Source organism: Gallinula chloropus (assembly GCF_964237585.1).
Source record: "Gallinula chloropus genome assembly, chromosome: 16".
Lineage (NCBI taxonomy): Eukaryota > Metazoa > Chordata > Aves > Gruiformes > Rallidae > Gallinula > Gallinula chloropus.
In genome coordinates, this window is record NC_140101.1 from 16,177,488 (window position 1) to 16,193,880 (window position 16,393).

At 49.1% G+C, this 16,393-nt stretch overlaps 1 protein-coding gene across 2 annotated transcripts in view; it reads left to right on the forward strand.

Moving 5' to 3' along the window:
* Nucleotides 1-3,792: 3,792 nt before the first annotated feature.
* NDRG3 (NDRG family member 3) overlaps nt 3,793-16,393 on the forward strand; it is a gene marked incomplete at its 5' end in the record, with an annotated part of 34,000 nt that continues 21,399 nt past the window's right edge. For both annotated transcript variants that reach the window (XM_084271652.1, XM_084271653.1), the window contains 2 exons: nt 3,793-3,849; nt 8,520-8,555. In XM_084271652.1, coding sequence (XP_084127778.1) covers nt 3,793-3,849; nt 8,520-8,555 — 93 coding nt within the window. The remainder of the gene's footprint in view (nt 3,850-8,519; nt 8,556-16,393) is intronic.

Consider the following 16,393-nt stretch of genomic DNA (forward strand, 5'->3'; position numbering starts at 1 on the left):
TGGGAAGCCTTTGGAAAGGGATGGATGGTTTAAATTGGGATATTCGAGTGTATTTATAGCCGTATATAAGTTGAGGCAAGAGGAATACTTGCAAAGCAGGTGGTACCCAAACATTTATAGAGAGATGTATGATATATACACACATCATTCCAGGCAAACCTTGTGCTTTGCCTGTAGCCTGTCTTCTACAGAGCTCTCCTGTGCTTTGAGTATTTGTGCTCCTTTGTTGTGGTATTTTAAACTAGCTTTCAGCTTATGAAATGACATGTTTGTTTCTTTAAATAACAGAAGGACTAGAGGGATAGATTTGATCGTTTCCTGGGCAGACATGTCTGTAGATCTTACAGGGAGTCTGACACAGTTGGAGCAAAGGATAGCCCAGGTCACCAGAAGCCTACCCTTCCCTTTGCCTCTGCATTTGGAGATGTTCTTTAGCATGTCTCTGCTACAAGTGGGGTATTTTGGGAAATTTTTGTGGCCTTTTTTGGACAGATGTGCCCCTTTGCCATGTTTCAAACCAAAAGCCAAGTTGCTGTTAGCATAGCAGGGTGCTCAGGAGAATTTGTGGTGAATAATCACGTAGAGAGAGATAGATCTCATACTGCAGTAAGAGGTTACCCAGATTTGGTGTCAAGGGCAATCACATACAGACCACTGAGATCTTGGGAAGAGGAAGGTGTGTGCATCTGCCTACACGATGTCCTCTGAACGGATTCAGATGTAGTCCTGAGGCTGTGACAGCTGTTTTTCCAGAGTTCACATGTGAGTGGATTGGGAAGAGCTGGTTCAGCAGTCTGAAAAAAGCTGCTTGCAAGCAGTGATGGGGATCCTCTGTACCTTTCCCTACAAAAATGCTTCAAAAAGCTTGGAGTTTCTAGGAAAGCAGAAAAACCTCAGAAGACTGCTGGATAAGAAGATCAGAATCTAAAGATTTCAAAATCCACCACCTGGCCATGTGTGGCTGTGCAGGTTTAATCTTTCAGTCTGATTTTGCTCTCAGTTCAGCAATTTTCTGAGGCTTCCTGACTCACCTCAGCATCCAGTCCCCTCTGGCCCCTTCAGAGGTCCTGCTCTTGTTCCTGCAGCCTGGGTGAGTCTGCTCCAAGCCAGAGACCCTCACAGGCTGCCTGTGCTGCTGGCTCATTGCAGAGTGTGTCTCTTGCTCTTCCTCTGTGCTTCCCTGCAGAAGTTTTCCAGCTGCATGGGCAGGGAGATGGTCTCTCTCTCAAGGAAGTCTCACCTACTTCTGAGCCCAGCATCCAAACCAGCAGCCTTTCCCCTTTGCTGCCCAGCTTGCTTTAACAAAGGAGGAACATCCAGTGCAGGTGTAACACGGCGGTTTGTTGCCTTATCCCCAAGAGATGCTCCCTCCTTCCCCTGAGATGGTATTTGGAGCAATAGTGGACCAGGAAGATAAACATCAGATTAATTTCAGAGTGATGTTGTTTGTGTGTGCTGTTGTTGCATCTAGAGACTGAGTATGAAACGGGGGCTGATGAGATAAAAGCATTTGATAATCCTTGCTCTGGTTTTTATTGTTCTCAGATAACAAATGATTAACAAAGTAGAGCATGGGATTTACAAAATAGGTCTGGCTTCCCTCTCAGCTTTACATACTTCATGGACTGGCATGCTGGTTTCTGCAGCAAACAGTGGCCCTGGGCAGGTTTACACCAGATGAAGCGCAGGGTTCCTGTGGGGCTGCTACTCTTGGTGTAACTCAGGGAGAACCAGGAGTATCTGCAAAGCTTTAGCAATGGTAACTTTGAGCGATCCTGTGCAGAGCAGTTGGTTTGCTGAGTTGTTCTTTGGTCCCTAGACCAAAGCAGAGACTGATTATTAGATGTCCTGCTTCACCAGACTCTGGTTTAGGTAGAAGGGCTAGGTGTGAGTCTGAGATGTACGAACCACAGAGCAAGCAGCACTTAACTGCTCCCTTCTGCTCCCTTGTGTATAAAAACCCAGAGAAAGGAGCTCATGTGTATGCACAAGTTTTGAATCCCTGTGGGTAGAACAGGCAGTTTCTTGGTCTCTTGGGTGACTCAGGAATAAGTACCACCTTCCTGCCTACCATGGGGTCCAGTGGGTGTCTTTTCAAAGGAGCAGATGAGAGGAATAAGCTCTCCAGATAATAAGGTGGTTGTTCTAGTCCTGCCACCTGCTGCAGATTTGTGAGGCTTGTTTGAAACTCCTTTGGTGTCTGTAACCTTGTGGGATGCTGTTTTGGAGACAACTGGTAGATGTTGAGCTCTTTATCCGTCCCAGTGTGTATGAAGGTGTAATCCCTCAGTAGAAAATGCTCTGGTCTCCATGAGGCTCTATCAGAAGGGCAGTAACTCGCTCTTCCTCTGGGGCACACAGGCCTCTTACTGCTCCTCTGAGGAAAAGAAAAAGTCCTCGTGGGGTAAGGGGGATGTTAGCTGGACATTAACTGGTTTCTTGGAACTCTTGTCACTGATTATGTTTCTCAGCAAAACAATCTGAAAAAGAAAAATGTCAGGTTTCCTAAAGCAAAGAGCTGGAAGAAGGGGAGGAGTTGCTGTGGCTGATTTCCTGTGGGGAAAGGCATTAAGATTTGTTTTGTGCCACACTGGCTTCAGCCACACCAGTGTTAGTCCTGGCTCAAAGCAGGGGGTGACAAAACTGTGGAGCTTTGCACAGTGTTTGGGGGGAGGGGAGCCCCTCCTTCCTGGGGCAGTGCATGTCTCTGTGGAGTTAAGGTGACTGGAGGAGCACAGTTGCAGTGCTCTTCCACATCTTTTCTTCCGTGTTCAGCAGCAGAATATCATCTTGGACAAAGATCTGATCTGTGACAATGTTTTAGAGTCTACACGCCCAGCTAACACCCAGGAAGCACACCACCACATGCCTATTCCTGTCCCTGCTTCTGTCCATGACTTCTTTTATTCCATCTACAGTAATAGCTGTAGTTTTCCTGAACAATCCAATACTCTGCACCATTGGACGTTATCATGTCCTATTGCCAGAGAGCTTTTCATATTGCTGCAGCTACCTGCTCTGGAAATTTTCCTGTCTAGAAGCACAGGTAGAGCCTCTAGAATAAAAATCTGATCCCTCCCTGTCCCTGTGGCCATGATGATTTCGGACAGACATGTGGCAACCTCACATACTGCTGAGTACATGGGTTTTCTTTCCTGTAACGACTCTGCTCCAGCTGATGGAGAGATTGGGCTGCACAGTTAGTGTTACCCGTGTGTTACCCCGTGTTACTTACACATGTTCATCTGGAGTATCTGGAGGCCATTCTGTATCCCACCTCATGGAACAGGGGCAGCCTTGGGTTCTGGTCTGTCTTAGGTTCTGCCTGTGAGTACTGGGATCTCTGCACCTCTGCTCCCCTGTGCACATGCAGTTTTGGGCGCGTGTCTCGTGGGTTACAGGCAGAGCCCTGTCTGCAGTGGCTGGGTGCTGTGGTTGAGGTGTGCCAGTATTCCCCTGTGGAAAACACAGGGGGGGTTGTTTTGGTTCCAGGCAGACTCTCTGAGGTACATCTGCATATGGATGTGGATCCAGAGTGAGTAGAAAGGCCTGAGCTTTTGGGGACAGTGGGCCAGGCAGTGTGCAGGGCAGGGAGTGATGCTGCTCTGCCTTCTGCAGCCGCAGGCGCTGTGTGTTGCACGGGGAACCAGGCTCTGGTTTGAGCATACACAGCTCTAATGAAAGACTGCAAAGCTGTCATTGGAGAGAAGCTCATGTAGTGCTGTTTGTAACCTTTGTTTCAGAATCATCTGTTTACTGCTCTGAGGGTTAACTGGCTCCACGTACAACACCATGGACGAGCTGCAGGATGTTCAGTTGACAGAGATCAAGCCGCTCCTGAACGATAAGGTAATGCTGGCTGCTCCTGTGCTCCCTCCGGGGTGCTCTTGCTGGCCAGGAGCCCCAGTTGCCAGAATCTGTTTACAGCTTGAACTATGTTAAATACTGAAAGACAGTAAATGCTTCCCAGCACTGATAATCCACCACCAGGTGCTCAGGTTCCCAAGGCTCAGGGAAAGACAGACCACCACAGTTCAGGTAAGGTTGGAGTCTGGGCCAAACAACGTCATGCCTGTACTGAGGATTTATGAAGGCAGTGCAGAAGTTGGAAAGGTGATAGCATTCCTGACCTGCTGGAGCTGTAGAACCTCTAAGAAGTTCATGCTTGTTAGAGAAACCTGGGATTGTATCCCTTTTACTTTTTAAGACTTTTGTCTTAAATTATTCTTTCTGTGGTTTGACACAACCCTGTCTCTCTGGATTCAGTAATGGAGACCCATTTCCTTTCAGTATCCTCAGAGCCTCGCTAGAGCAGTCCAGATTCATGCAGTACTGAAACCTTGGAAAATCATTGCATTGCAGCAGCTTGTTAAGGCTTTAGGTCTGTCTTCTGTGGGCTGGAGGAGAGCAGTCTGGCCTTTAGGGAAGCTCTAGCCTTACTGGATTCTGCCACAAAGTATTGCTCTGACTGCTTTTGTCGTTATGGGCCATCCCAGCAAGTCCTCACATCTTGCATCTGCAAACTGTGATTCTAAGCAGTGTGGTTCGGTCACTTCCCATTCCCACAGCCAAGTCTGATGGCACATGAAGCACTTCCCAATGAAATGCTTTGCTGTTTAATGGCTGACAGCAAGTTTGATGATGACACCAAGCTGTGTGGTGGGTGGACATGCTGAAGGGAAAGGATGCCAATCTAGAGGGACCTGAACAGGGTGTTTAGGGGGATGCATGTGAACTGCATGAAGCTCAACAAGGCCGAGGCCCTACACACATGTTGGGGCAGTCCCAAGCACAACCATAGGCTGGGTGGAGAATGGAGAGCAGCCCTGAGAAGAGCTTGGGGGTGTTGGGGGTCAAGAAGCTCAGTATGAGCTGGCAATGTGTGCTGGCAGCTCAGAAAGCTGACACTGCTCTGGGCAGATCCCCAGCAGCATCCCCACAGGTCTGGGAAAGGGGGATTCTGCCCCTCTGCTGCGTTCTGAAACAGTGACCCCCTGGCAGTGCTGTCCCCATGACAAGAGGGACACAGAGCTGTGGGAGCCAGTCCCCAGCAGCCATGGAGATGATGGGAGGGCTGGAGCCCCTCTGCTCTGGAGCCAGGCTGGGAGAGCTGGGCTGGCTCAGCCCAGAGAAGAGAAGGCTGCTCCTGGGGAGAGCTCCCAGCCCCTTCCCGGCCCTCGAGGGGCTCCAGGAGAGCTGGAGAGGGGCTGGTGCCCAGGGCAGGGAGGGCCAGGCCCAGGGGAACAGCCTTCAGCTGCAGGAGGGGGATGGAGAGGGGCTGGGAGGCAGAAATCCTTCCTGGGGAGGGGGGAGGCCCTGGCACAGGGTGCCCAGAGAAGCTGGGGCTGCCCCGGGATCCCTGGCAGGGTTCAGGGCCAGGTTGGATGGGGCTTGGGGCACCCTAGGCTGGGGGTGTCCCTGCCCATGACAGGACTGGGGGCGCTCTGAGGGCCCTTCCCACCCAAACCAGCCTGTGATCAAGAACTAGCTTGTGCTGCCAGAGGAATAATGTACTTTGTCAACTCACTGTGTGCTTGTGGATTACTGCAGAGTCATATCCAAAATGAGTAAAGTCTCAAAAACTCTGCTAGGTTTCTGTCTGTCTGCTTCCATTTGCAGTCCAGCTGCCTGTTCTTACAGCCTGGTGAGTCTTGGAAGAATAAAGTCAATGTAGACCCGCAGATAAAAATACAGAAAGGCCTTGAAAACAGTTAATGGCTTTGAAGTAAGAGAGAAATGTTTACAAGAAGAGAAGCTTCCTAAATGCAGTGCCCCAGCACTTGCTCACGATTCTCCTAGGATTTTTGAGGAGAGTAGATTTCCCTTGCTTCAGTGAGCTGACCTAAGCAGGAGGTACTGAAGCATGCCAAGACAAAGTGGTTTTCACATTCTGGGTTTTCAGTCCTTGTCAGGTTTTACATGGTCTGTCCCATGAGACCTCTGCCATGGTGTCATCTGCTCAGCCACTTCACTAGTAACTGGGATGGCTCTGGTTTAAATGCACCAGTAGCATTCACCAGCATACAGAAGGGCACACACAAAGTCATACTTGTTTTCCCTGACTTAGTTTTGAAGTTACAGGAGATATATTTTATCTCAGTAGGCAAAAAGACCTTTAGGAGTGGCTCCAGAGCCATTCTCAGCACTGTGTGGGGTGAGAAGTGTGCAGTGGCTCTTCTTTATATACTATTTTTCAAGAAAAAAAAGGCCTCAGGGAGCTGCCACCTCTGAGGTCGGTCCCTTATCAACTCTTCCAAGCTTGAAATAACACCCATGTGCTTTTAGTGTATGGAGCATACGGGTGTGGTGACATGCCTGCTGTCCTGTGCAGCGTGACGGCGTCCGAAAGGCCCTGAGCTGGCAGGTCACTGAGGCTTTTACTGACCAGCCCACATTAGGAGTTGAGCCAGCGTGGATTAATGGCCAGAAATAGTACAGTAAAACTCTTACAGTGCTGAGAGGTGAGTGCACGTGAACTGTACACACACGAGGCTGCTGAGCAGGGAAAAGGAGCTCTGGTGTCATAGTACTCAGACTCTAAAACCAGTGGAATTGCCTGGGAAATGGAAGTGGCTTGAACTGTAGGAAGTGCCACTGGGGACCTGAGTCCTGGCTTTTGTTTTGTCTCAAATCTAAATCAGCAGAAAATTAGGAGCCTGACTTTTAAATAATCCAAACACTCTCAGGTTTCTGTGTAACTTAAGCTTAATAGCAAGTGCAGGGAAGTAAATTACAGCACCTAATAGAAAGTTCACCTCATTCAGGCTCACTAAAATACAGTGACTTTACACTGGGAAAGAAAGTTAACTTCAAATGTTCCCATTTAGTTGAAACAGAAAAAGAGAGTGCCCTGTAACTTATCCCAGTGACACTTACTATTCTGACCAGTCTATATTCTGGCACCTTTGACTCCTGTTAGCATAGCCTCAGTGCCAAGTTACTGAAGAGCTGCAGCATCATTCAGGAGGCAGGACAGACAACCCTGGGGCTGGGTTGCATCATTCCAGCCAGCTCTGTGCCTTGAGGTGCAGACATCACACCAGAGCGCTGAGAAACGTGCCTTGACCTGACACTTTCTCAGGCTAAGACAGTGAGTAGATTCATGTTTTAAAGTCAGAGTTTGGGGTGTGAAAGTCAAGTACCCCACAGTCAGGACAGGGCAGCGCCGCTGCGCCGTGTGCGTTGCCATGTACCACACGGCGAGGAGCCCAGCTGCAGACCTTCCTGCTGCTGTATTTGTGTTGTTTCCTCCCCACTCCCTGGCTGGGGAATGTCGCTTTTCTCAGTGCAATTCAGGTCAGTCTTCTCATTACTTGAGATGCACCGTCCAAGTCCAGTCATGGGTATGGAAGTTTCACGTTTCTTCATAGGCTTTTCTACAGTTCTTAATCACTGGGGCCTCGGATGGCTGGACTGACCTTCTTTGCAGCCTGGTAGATGAGCAGGTTCTGCTGTCTGTATTTAATAGAGCAGGGAAAGGGGTGTGGAGAGTGTTGTCAGAAATCTCAACACACTTCAGGCCCTCAAACTGACATTAGAGGGGGATGCTTTTTATTTTCTTTTCCCCCATCCTGAGGATTTGGTGCTTTGTGCCATGTCACACTCAAAACATTGACACAGGTCAGTACTTAACACCCTGGGGGGTTCTGAAAACATATCTGCAGATACCTCCAGTCTCAGACCTGAGACAGCCTGTGTTCCTGCCAACGTGGCAAGCTTAGGGGGAGGCAGATAGGGCCTGCTGGTTACATGTGGAGAGGAGTTACAGTGCTCAGCTAGAAAAAATGTTTGGGGTGTTTCTGTTGCCTGTATATTGTCCTAGTTGTGATTTTAGGTAAAACACGTCAGCTGAGATGCTCAGCCCTGCAGCACGTGGCAACATGCGGCAGCAGAGCCTCCTCTGGTCACAGCCTTACAGCAGGTCACTGCAGAGCTTCCAGCTTGCACTGCCCCAGATGTGTGCTGTGCTCTGTGTGCTGCCTCCAGCAGTCAGCTGTGCCTCACTGAGCCCAGTTGCCAGCGCTCTGGTGTCAGTTCACTGCGATGGGGGTGAAGGGTACGCAGCAGGTACCACGGAGTGCCTGGCTGCATGGCTCGTTTCCCTGCGCTCAGTACCTGAGGTCCTCATGTAGTCCTTTCAAGAGATTTGCATTCAAACTGATCATGGGCAACAGGACCAGACAAAAAGCAACCTCATAACAAGCCTGAATTTGCCCAGGGTCCTTCCTCCCTTCAGCTGTCCCTGCTTGAATGCCCTCAGCTCTGTCCACAGGTGTTCTCCTTAGTTGACAGCCTCGTACAGCACCCAGAAAACTTGCTGTACAGTAATGGGCAGAACCTGTGTGGAGTTTTCTTGTATGGGTCTGACATCTCATTGCTGTCCTGGCTGCAGCTGGGCTAGACTGTGCTGAAGCAGAGGTATCGGGGGGGAACTGTTGTGATGATGTTGGGCTCTTGTGGGATACTGTGCTGAACTCTTTCTTTATCTTGTTTTTTTTCCTTCTGTTTTTTGTTAACAGAATGCAGCTCGCAACTTCCAGGACTTCGACTGTCAGGTAAGACATGTACAGGAGACAAGGACTTGTGGGCAGACTCCCCATGGCCCATCCAGTAATGCAGAGAGAGAGGAAGGAAAAACCTCTGTATCTTAATTTTAACTTCTGTTATGGTTTAATGAGTGAGGACTTGAATATGTCTGGTTGGCAGGAATTGCCCTTCACTCTCATGCAGAGCACATTCATTGTTCTGAGCTCTGAGGGGCAGACCTGGGCTGCTTTGCCAAAACTCCACAGCTTCTTGCAGGATGCCTGATCTCCTGAAAAGCAGCTTCCTTGAGACATGCAATATGCTGAAGAGGTGCAGCTCAGTCACATCCCACCCGATTCACTGACCAGGAAAGGAAGAGTCTGCATACTCTGTCCATTTGTGTTGAGATGGGAGTCACCACGCTGCTCCAGATGCAGACCCCTGCTTTTCTGGGCTGGGTCATGGCAAAGCCATGGTTGTTTCTAGGAGGAGCAGAGATGAGCCTGGTTGCTCTGGTTACTCTGTTTTAAGGCAAGGCTGCACCCAAGTGTCCAAGGCAGAGGGGACAATCTCTACTAGGTAGAGCACAGCACTGAGGTTGCATGGTGGGTTTTGTAGAGCATGGTCGAATTACCTTGCTGACTTCCCATTCAGCATGCTGACAAACAGCCAGTGGCTTTTCTCCCTCTTCAGCTGCTGGAGGCTGCTTGGCTCTGGACAAGCTGTCCTTGCTGCTGCCTTATACCAGTGGTGTGGCTGGGGGAGAGCTGTCAGTACCATGTGATAGCTTTTAATAAGAGTCTGTTGGTGTAGACTATTCCAGAAAACCTTCTGTGAAGGTTTATTCTGGAATAAATACAGCCCTAAGAAGATAGTCTGTGTTTTTTCCATCTCTTGATAACAGACCCTGGAAGTACACCCCATCTGGGCAGGCACAGGGCACTGCACTGCTTTAGCTTGAGCCATTGTGACTTTTCCTGTTATCTTAAAGCCCACAAGTATAAAAGTTACTAATCTTACTACCTTGTAGCTCTTAGAAGAGGCAACAGTGTTAGGTGACGATTTTTCTGTTAATAAAGGTAGAGAGTTTGTTGAAAACACCTCCCTGTAACTTCCTGTCTCCATCTGTCTTTCTGCACTTCTCCATCTCTGGCAGATGTACAGTGTGCTCCCATGCTGGATGGGAACAGGTGGCAATAGGTGCAGTGGTTTTGAGGCCAGGCACTGGGCACGGGCTGGGCAGCTCCTCTGCCACACCTAGGTGTAAACACAGTGCTGGAGCGCGCTGGCCTCACCCCACCTTCACCAGTGCCCCAGGAAAGCTCTGGGCTGGCCCGTCCCCACCCTGTCTCCAGCAGGTCTGGTCTTCGGAGCCAGAGCAGAATGAGGAGGTGGGAAGGGGACCCTGGAGCTGTGCATCACTGCTGCCTTTTTGCTCCACACTTTCTCTCTACAAGTGAAGCCTCTCTGAGCCCTTCTTTAAGAACACCCCAAATCTGAAGCTGTGTGAGCCCCAAAGAAACACGGTGCTACAACCACCAGCTCTGCATGTCCTGGTGCTGCTGTTGTCTCAGCTCCCTGTCCCAGGGCAGAGCTGCCAGAAGAGGTGCCATGGGGCCTTGCAGGCAGGGAGAGGGGCTCTCAGGAGTGCTGGGCCAGGAAAGGACATGCTTGTTGCCTCCCTGTGCTTTGATTTCGATCAGCAGTGAGCTGGTGGCCATGGCAACAGTTGGGCAGGAGACAAGATGTTCTTTCCAGGAGCCCTCTTGGTAATTCATTTAGAATAATTTATTTAATTTTTTTTAGCAAGAAGTTATCACAGTGTCTCCTTTGACTGTAAATGCTGTCCCAGCCTCGCCTTCCTCCAGCATCTCTCCCTACAGCTGTGTCAGGGCACAGCTGGCTTGGCCCCCCATCCTCTCTGGCAAGTACCTCCAGGGACTGGGCAGAGTCTCTGAATTCTGTCAGAGGATAGATGGTGTGTTGGGTCCCTGGATTTTCTGCTTCATTGCTAAACATCAGGAAATGTACTTAAACTTGGAGGTTGTCCTCTGAAAAAGTACTGCTGCTTTTAATCTGGCAAAGCACATTCAGCTGCCACATTCAGCCCCTGCCAAATTGGTGTGCCTTTACTTTCCAGGGTTGGAGGAGGGGGAATTAGAAGTGAAGTTCACTAGGGCTTTCAGAGGAAGGGAGATTCTGTTGTGTGAAGAGGCTTAAAAGCCACTTTGGGTGAGAGGAGGGGTTTAATTTATCCCAAATTTCACAGTGAGGAGTAGCCTTTGGAGAATCTCAGTTTTACAGGTACGGACTGGCCACAGGTGGATGAAGGCTGATAAGTGGGAGATGGTTCCTGTTACTCTGCAGTGAAGTTATCAATCAGCTTCTGACACAGTAACATCTGCCAGGGGGTTGGGGAGTTTTAAGACAGAATTTAGGGGGGTTCTGGGATGGATTATATATTTTATGCAGCATAGTGTTTGCAGTATGAAAACATGGTGTCAGTGATGCAGGACCTGCATTTCAGATGGTTTTATTTTTCTGATAGTAAAAAAAAAAGCTGGTTTAAATGGAGATAAAGCTTGGGTTTGCATGGGCCTGACCACATCCTGGGCTGTACTCACAAGGCTGCAGCCAACAGGGTGAGGTGCCCTCTCTTTATGCTGCTGGCAACCCTGTTGACAGCAGAGATCCAGTTTGAGCTGCCAAGTACAAGACATTGACATACTGGGGCGAGTCCTGCATTATTTCAGCCTGGGTTATTCTGTGCCCTTGGCCACGAGGGAATTTGCTTTAAGTCCATCCCAGCTACTTCTGGGACTGGCAGCTGAACATGAGCCAGCAGTGTGCCTGGGTGCCAAGAAGGCCAAGAGCATCCTGGCTGGTGTCAGCAGTGGTGTGAGCAGCAGGGCCAGGGCAGTGACCATCCCCTGTCCTGGGCACTGGTGAGGCCGCCCCTCGAGTGCTGGGTTCAGGTTTGAGCCCCTCACTACCAGAGGACAGTGAGGTGCTGGAGGTGTCCAGAGAAGGGCAATGGAGTGGGGAAGGGGTTGGAGCACAAATCTGATGTGGCGCAGCTGAGGGACCTGGTGGGGGTTAGTTTGGGGAAGAGGAGGCTGAGGGGAGACCTGATTGCTCTGCAACTCCCTGGAAGGAGGGGGTAGTGAGGTGGGGGTTGGTCTCCTCTCCCAAGTAACTTGCACTGGGACAAGAGGAAACATCCTTAAATTGTCCCAGGGGAGGTTTAGACTGGAAATTAGGAACAGTTTCTTCCCCAAAAGGCTTGTCAAGCACTGGGCCGGGCTGCCCAGGGAGTAGTGGAGGCACCATCCTTGGTGGAGTTTAGAAGAGGTGATGCTCAGGGACAGGGTTTAGTGGTGGCCTTGGCAGTGCTGGGTTAAGGGTTGGACTTGAAGGTCTTAAATGTCCAAAATTATTCCAAGTTCGGTGCGTGTCCCTGCAGGGCTGGGCCTTGGATGCAGCCAGAGCAGTAACACAGCCAGCCTCAACATTTACTCATCCTGTGGTGCCTCTAGACCTCCTGCTGGCTGGAAGATGGGAGTTTCAAAATATTTTCTGCAGCTGATCCACACTTTATGCCTTGGGAGAAGTGTTCCATTTAACCCCAGCTCACAAGCCTGTCCTTGGCAGGGTCACTGCCTCTCCGAGCCGCGTAGAGCCGGGCACACAGGTGAGGCTGCCTTCCTCTGTAGAGCTGTGCTCTGCATTACTCCTCAAGGTAATGTGCCCATGTAATGTCTGTAAGACCCTTCCTTCCTTTGGGGAAGAGGGGTGACACCTTTGGGAATCTCTTGTCCTTTCCCAGTGTAGTGGTAGGTTTTTGGTTTGTGTCTTTTCTAGTTTTGGGGAGCTTGCCAGGAGCAGATCTGGGCAGGAGGCAGCAGAGCAAGTGTTGGCTTAGTGCTGCAGTTGGTTACTCTGAGTTAATATGGGACAAGGCAGCTTTTAGCTTTTCTGAGGCAGCTGATGTTCAGATACAGGTACCCTGGTTTTCTTAAGCTGTCCATCTCCAGGCAGCTGCCCTTCACCCTGACAGATAACAGGTTGCCTGGGCTTCAGCTGAACCAACCCCCAGTAATCTGAAAACCATTTGCACTGGAGATAAAAAGCAGAGCTAGCATGGTGGCTTAGGGGTCTTTGTCAATATGAATCTGGGTTATTTGCAGAAATAAAAAGTATTAACCTAAATCTGAGACCTACATTTTACTTGAAAGCTGTATGAGCCCTAATGAAATCTAGGCTAGGCTCCCTCTAATGTTTGTGGGCAGATGGTGGATTAAATGGTCTGAGTTGCTGATGGACAGATGGTGTGGTGACCTCCAGAGGTAATAGGGCTGTGCTTGTGCTTTTATTATCATCTACAGACCCTCTTCAGCTGTTTTGAGAAGTAGGTGTTCCGAGTTAGCCTAAATCTCTCTGTTTTTCCAGGTGGTTTGCTTTAAACACCACTGAGACATTGGTGTAACTATCCAAATAAACTGCATTACGTGTCTGTCTGACATAAGCCAGCATCCCAACCCTGGCCAGTACTTCCCTCTGCTGCCTCCCACCCACCTGAAGGGCAAGAAAAGCTGTGCTGTCCAGCACATACCATGCTGGAGAGCACCTGGGCACTGGAGATGGAGCTGGGGTTTGGCAGAGTATTTGCAGAAAGCCCACAGGGTATGGAACAGGGGGGAATAAGTAAGTCCAGGCTGTGCAGAGTGCAGCTGAAATGGAAGAGACGAGATGTGTAACCCTGTGGAGGAAGGAAATTGAAGTTTCTCTGTACAACAACTGGCTGTGAATTGCTGGAATTCATTGAAATGGCAGAGTTACTCAGTGTTGCCTGTGCCCAAACAGCAAAACATCTGAAGATTTTTTTTGCTACTTTTTTCTGCTGAAAGTAGAGCTTTTCAACAAGCCCACATTTTTACTGGTTCAGTTTTGGTGATGTTCTTCCTCAAGGACATTTGTTGGACACTTTTTAAACTGGGTTTTTAGAAGTTTGCTTGCATCTACCCAAACTCTGCTTCAGTTTTGCTTGCTGAGTTAGTGTTGTGCTATTGAGAGGTTATTGACATATCATCATGTGCATTTGCTGATGTCATAGACATTGAGTCAAGACTCAGTTCATTTTTAATGCAATCATTAAAGCCAGCTTGTGATTGCTACACACTGGCATTGGGTACCAGATGTTTTGAAGCATCTTCTGTTTATTGTAATGAAATGACATGAAATCAGCGTGTTGTGGAAGGGTTTGCACTGAAACATTCTGTGTAGGGTGTTGAGGAGCACTGTTCTGATCTGTACAGTGAGTTCTTCTGTTGTCTTCTCCCAAGTGCTAGAGGAGAAATTAATTAAAACACAGAAGGAGCTTTGGTCTAGAAAGCAAGACTGCCTACTAAATTAGGAGCTGTCCCTATAATTCAAACTAGTGTCACCGCTGCAGGGCTGGCTTTGACTTCTGCTGATACCACGGTGACAAACACTGTAAAGCTAAAAATAAGTAAAAGGGAATTTTATTTTTGAATTTTTTTTCATTGTTCTTATTTCTCAGTAAGCTCTTCCCCTGATCCCTTCCATCCCTGGCTTTCCATCTAAACCCTCTGCTTTCTGTAAGCTGCAGTGTTGGGTTTGGGTAGCTGGACATGGACTGAAGTGGTTTTATTTTGAAACCTGTGAGGACAATCCTGCCATGGGGTTTGCTCACCTGTGTCACACTGTGACAACAGTGTGCTAAAGAGGCTGATGAGGCAGATGTGGTATCTGAATACCTGTGTGCTTTGTGCTCTGGTCAGGGAGTTCCTACAGCAAGGCAAGTGTATGTGCTTCAGGCTGTGAAAGGGATTTGCCTCCTTCCTGCTGTCAGGAAATGGACAGTTCCTTGACAGCCCACTGACACAGACCCATCAGCAACACCCAGTAATGGTATGTCAGAGCAGCTAGTGAGTAATTGCAGTACTAGTTAGAACTCAGTTCTAGTTCCCAGGACCATTACAGGTTTGGAGCAACAGAAGGTGGCCCTGCTGTCTCTCCTTCAGAGGACTTGAAGACCTTTCGCGAGTGGGTGAGATGCAGTTCAGCACATCCCTCAGCAGGTGCACTGTCCCCAGCTGGAAACGCAGCCCCTGGCCCATCTTCCAGGCTGCACACAGGGGTTTGGATGGTCTGGGCTCTGGCAGTCACACAGACTGTTGTTAGCCTTGCCTGTGTGTTACACGTTATCTCCCTGGTGTAGGAGTGCACTTGCACTCTGCAAGTGCTTTAATTCACCCTGAGCTGTCATATATGTCTAGGCAGGTCCAGTTTCCTGCATTAGCTGGGCAAGAGGGGATTTTCTCTCAGCAAGAGTGAGAAGCACCCTGTATTCCTGTGCTGGGTGCCTTGCTCCTGATGTTGGATACTTGGCTGGCCTGCAAGAAAGTTCTGAGTTATGTGGTGTAACAAACACATGGGAGGGCAGGAGATGGAGCATCTCACTCCATCTCCGACACGTAGGTGTTGTCATTAATCCCTTGTCAGCCTCAGTGTCACATGGTTGCAGAAGTTCATGGTCTCTGGTGTGGGAGCACAGATACAGCCTGTCAGCTGTACCCCAGTTGCAGGTCACTTGCCTTCAGTTCCTCTGGCTGCAGACCAGCACCTCTAGCAGAACCGTGGTCCAGAGGTGACTGGCCATTGTGCTCTACCTGACCCAGGGCATCAGAAAGGGCTACAGGTACACACCAGCTCTGCCCAAAGCCTGTGCCTTTGGAACAGGGATGTTTGTTGACACAGTGACAGGCTGGGGTCAGGCCAGTAACCAGCACCATGCTTTGCTGCTGTGCTTGGGTCTCACCCACCATTCAGACAATCCAGTTACCCGAAGTAGGAGAAGCTGTTGCCTGCTTGCATGGGTCACATTGTGTTTCTATTAATAAATTGCTGCTCTGTATGGAAATGAATAATTTACTTCAAGATGTTGCTTTCAGACCAATTTAGGCTTGCTCCCCACGCAGCCAGCTCCTTCAGCTCTACTTTTTCCAAAATAACTTTGCACAGAGAGGATGTGGTGAGGACTTACCTACCAACTGTGTTAAGGTCTGTGGTGCTGTAATGGTTAAGAGTTACCAGATGGTGATGTTTTACAGTCTTACCATGTTCTTTTCTTAGCTCATAGCCATAGTGGTGGTGTTTTAGTAATGTGTGGAAATTTGAGGGCAGCTGTTGCAAAGAGCAAGACAGTGGAATCTCTCCTTTCATCTCTCTGTGGTTAATAGCAGTGATAGGTTACCTGAGGAGCATGCTGCAGTTGTTTTCCACCGTTGCCAAGACTGGCCAAGAGAGCAAAAAGTAACTAATACTGTAGCTACAGGATCCCTGAAACAGGGGAAAACCCAACCTGGGTAATATGCAGCTGCCCCCCTCACAGCAGGCAGCAGTAGCAGCTTTTCTTTGCCTGGGGTGAACCAGGACCTGAGCGTCCTTAGGCTGGTTCTGGAGATGTTCCCAGCCCTCTACTAGTGCAGACGTTCGACAGGCTTCAGCAACAAACACCTGGCTGCTCTGTGTTCTGCCAGGTTTGAGTTTATATAAAAGAAATTGCAGGGGTTTCACAGGTGTGTTCTTTATTGTGGGTCTCCAATTTAAATCACTTCTCAGTTTTTCCAAGGAATTAATTTTGAACTTTGAGCAGCTTTGCCCTGGGAGTAAAACTCACCTGGTAATGCCAAAAAAGCAGCTTAAGAGGTTAGTCATGAAAAGTGCTCATAATACGAATCTTGTCATTAATCATTCCCACTGTGAAACTAATGGTTTCATTTAGACTGCTGAAATTTAAGGGTGCATCCCACTCTGACTGGAGATGTGGGAGCGTGGCTGGAAT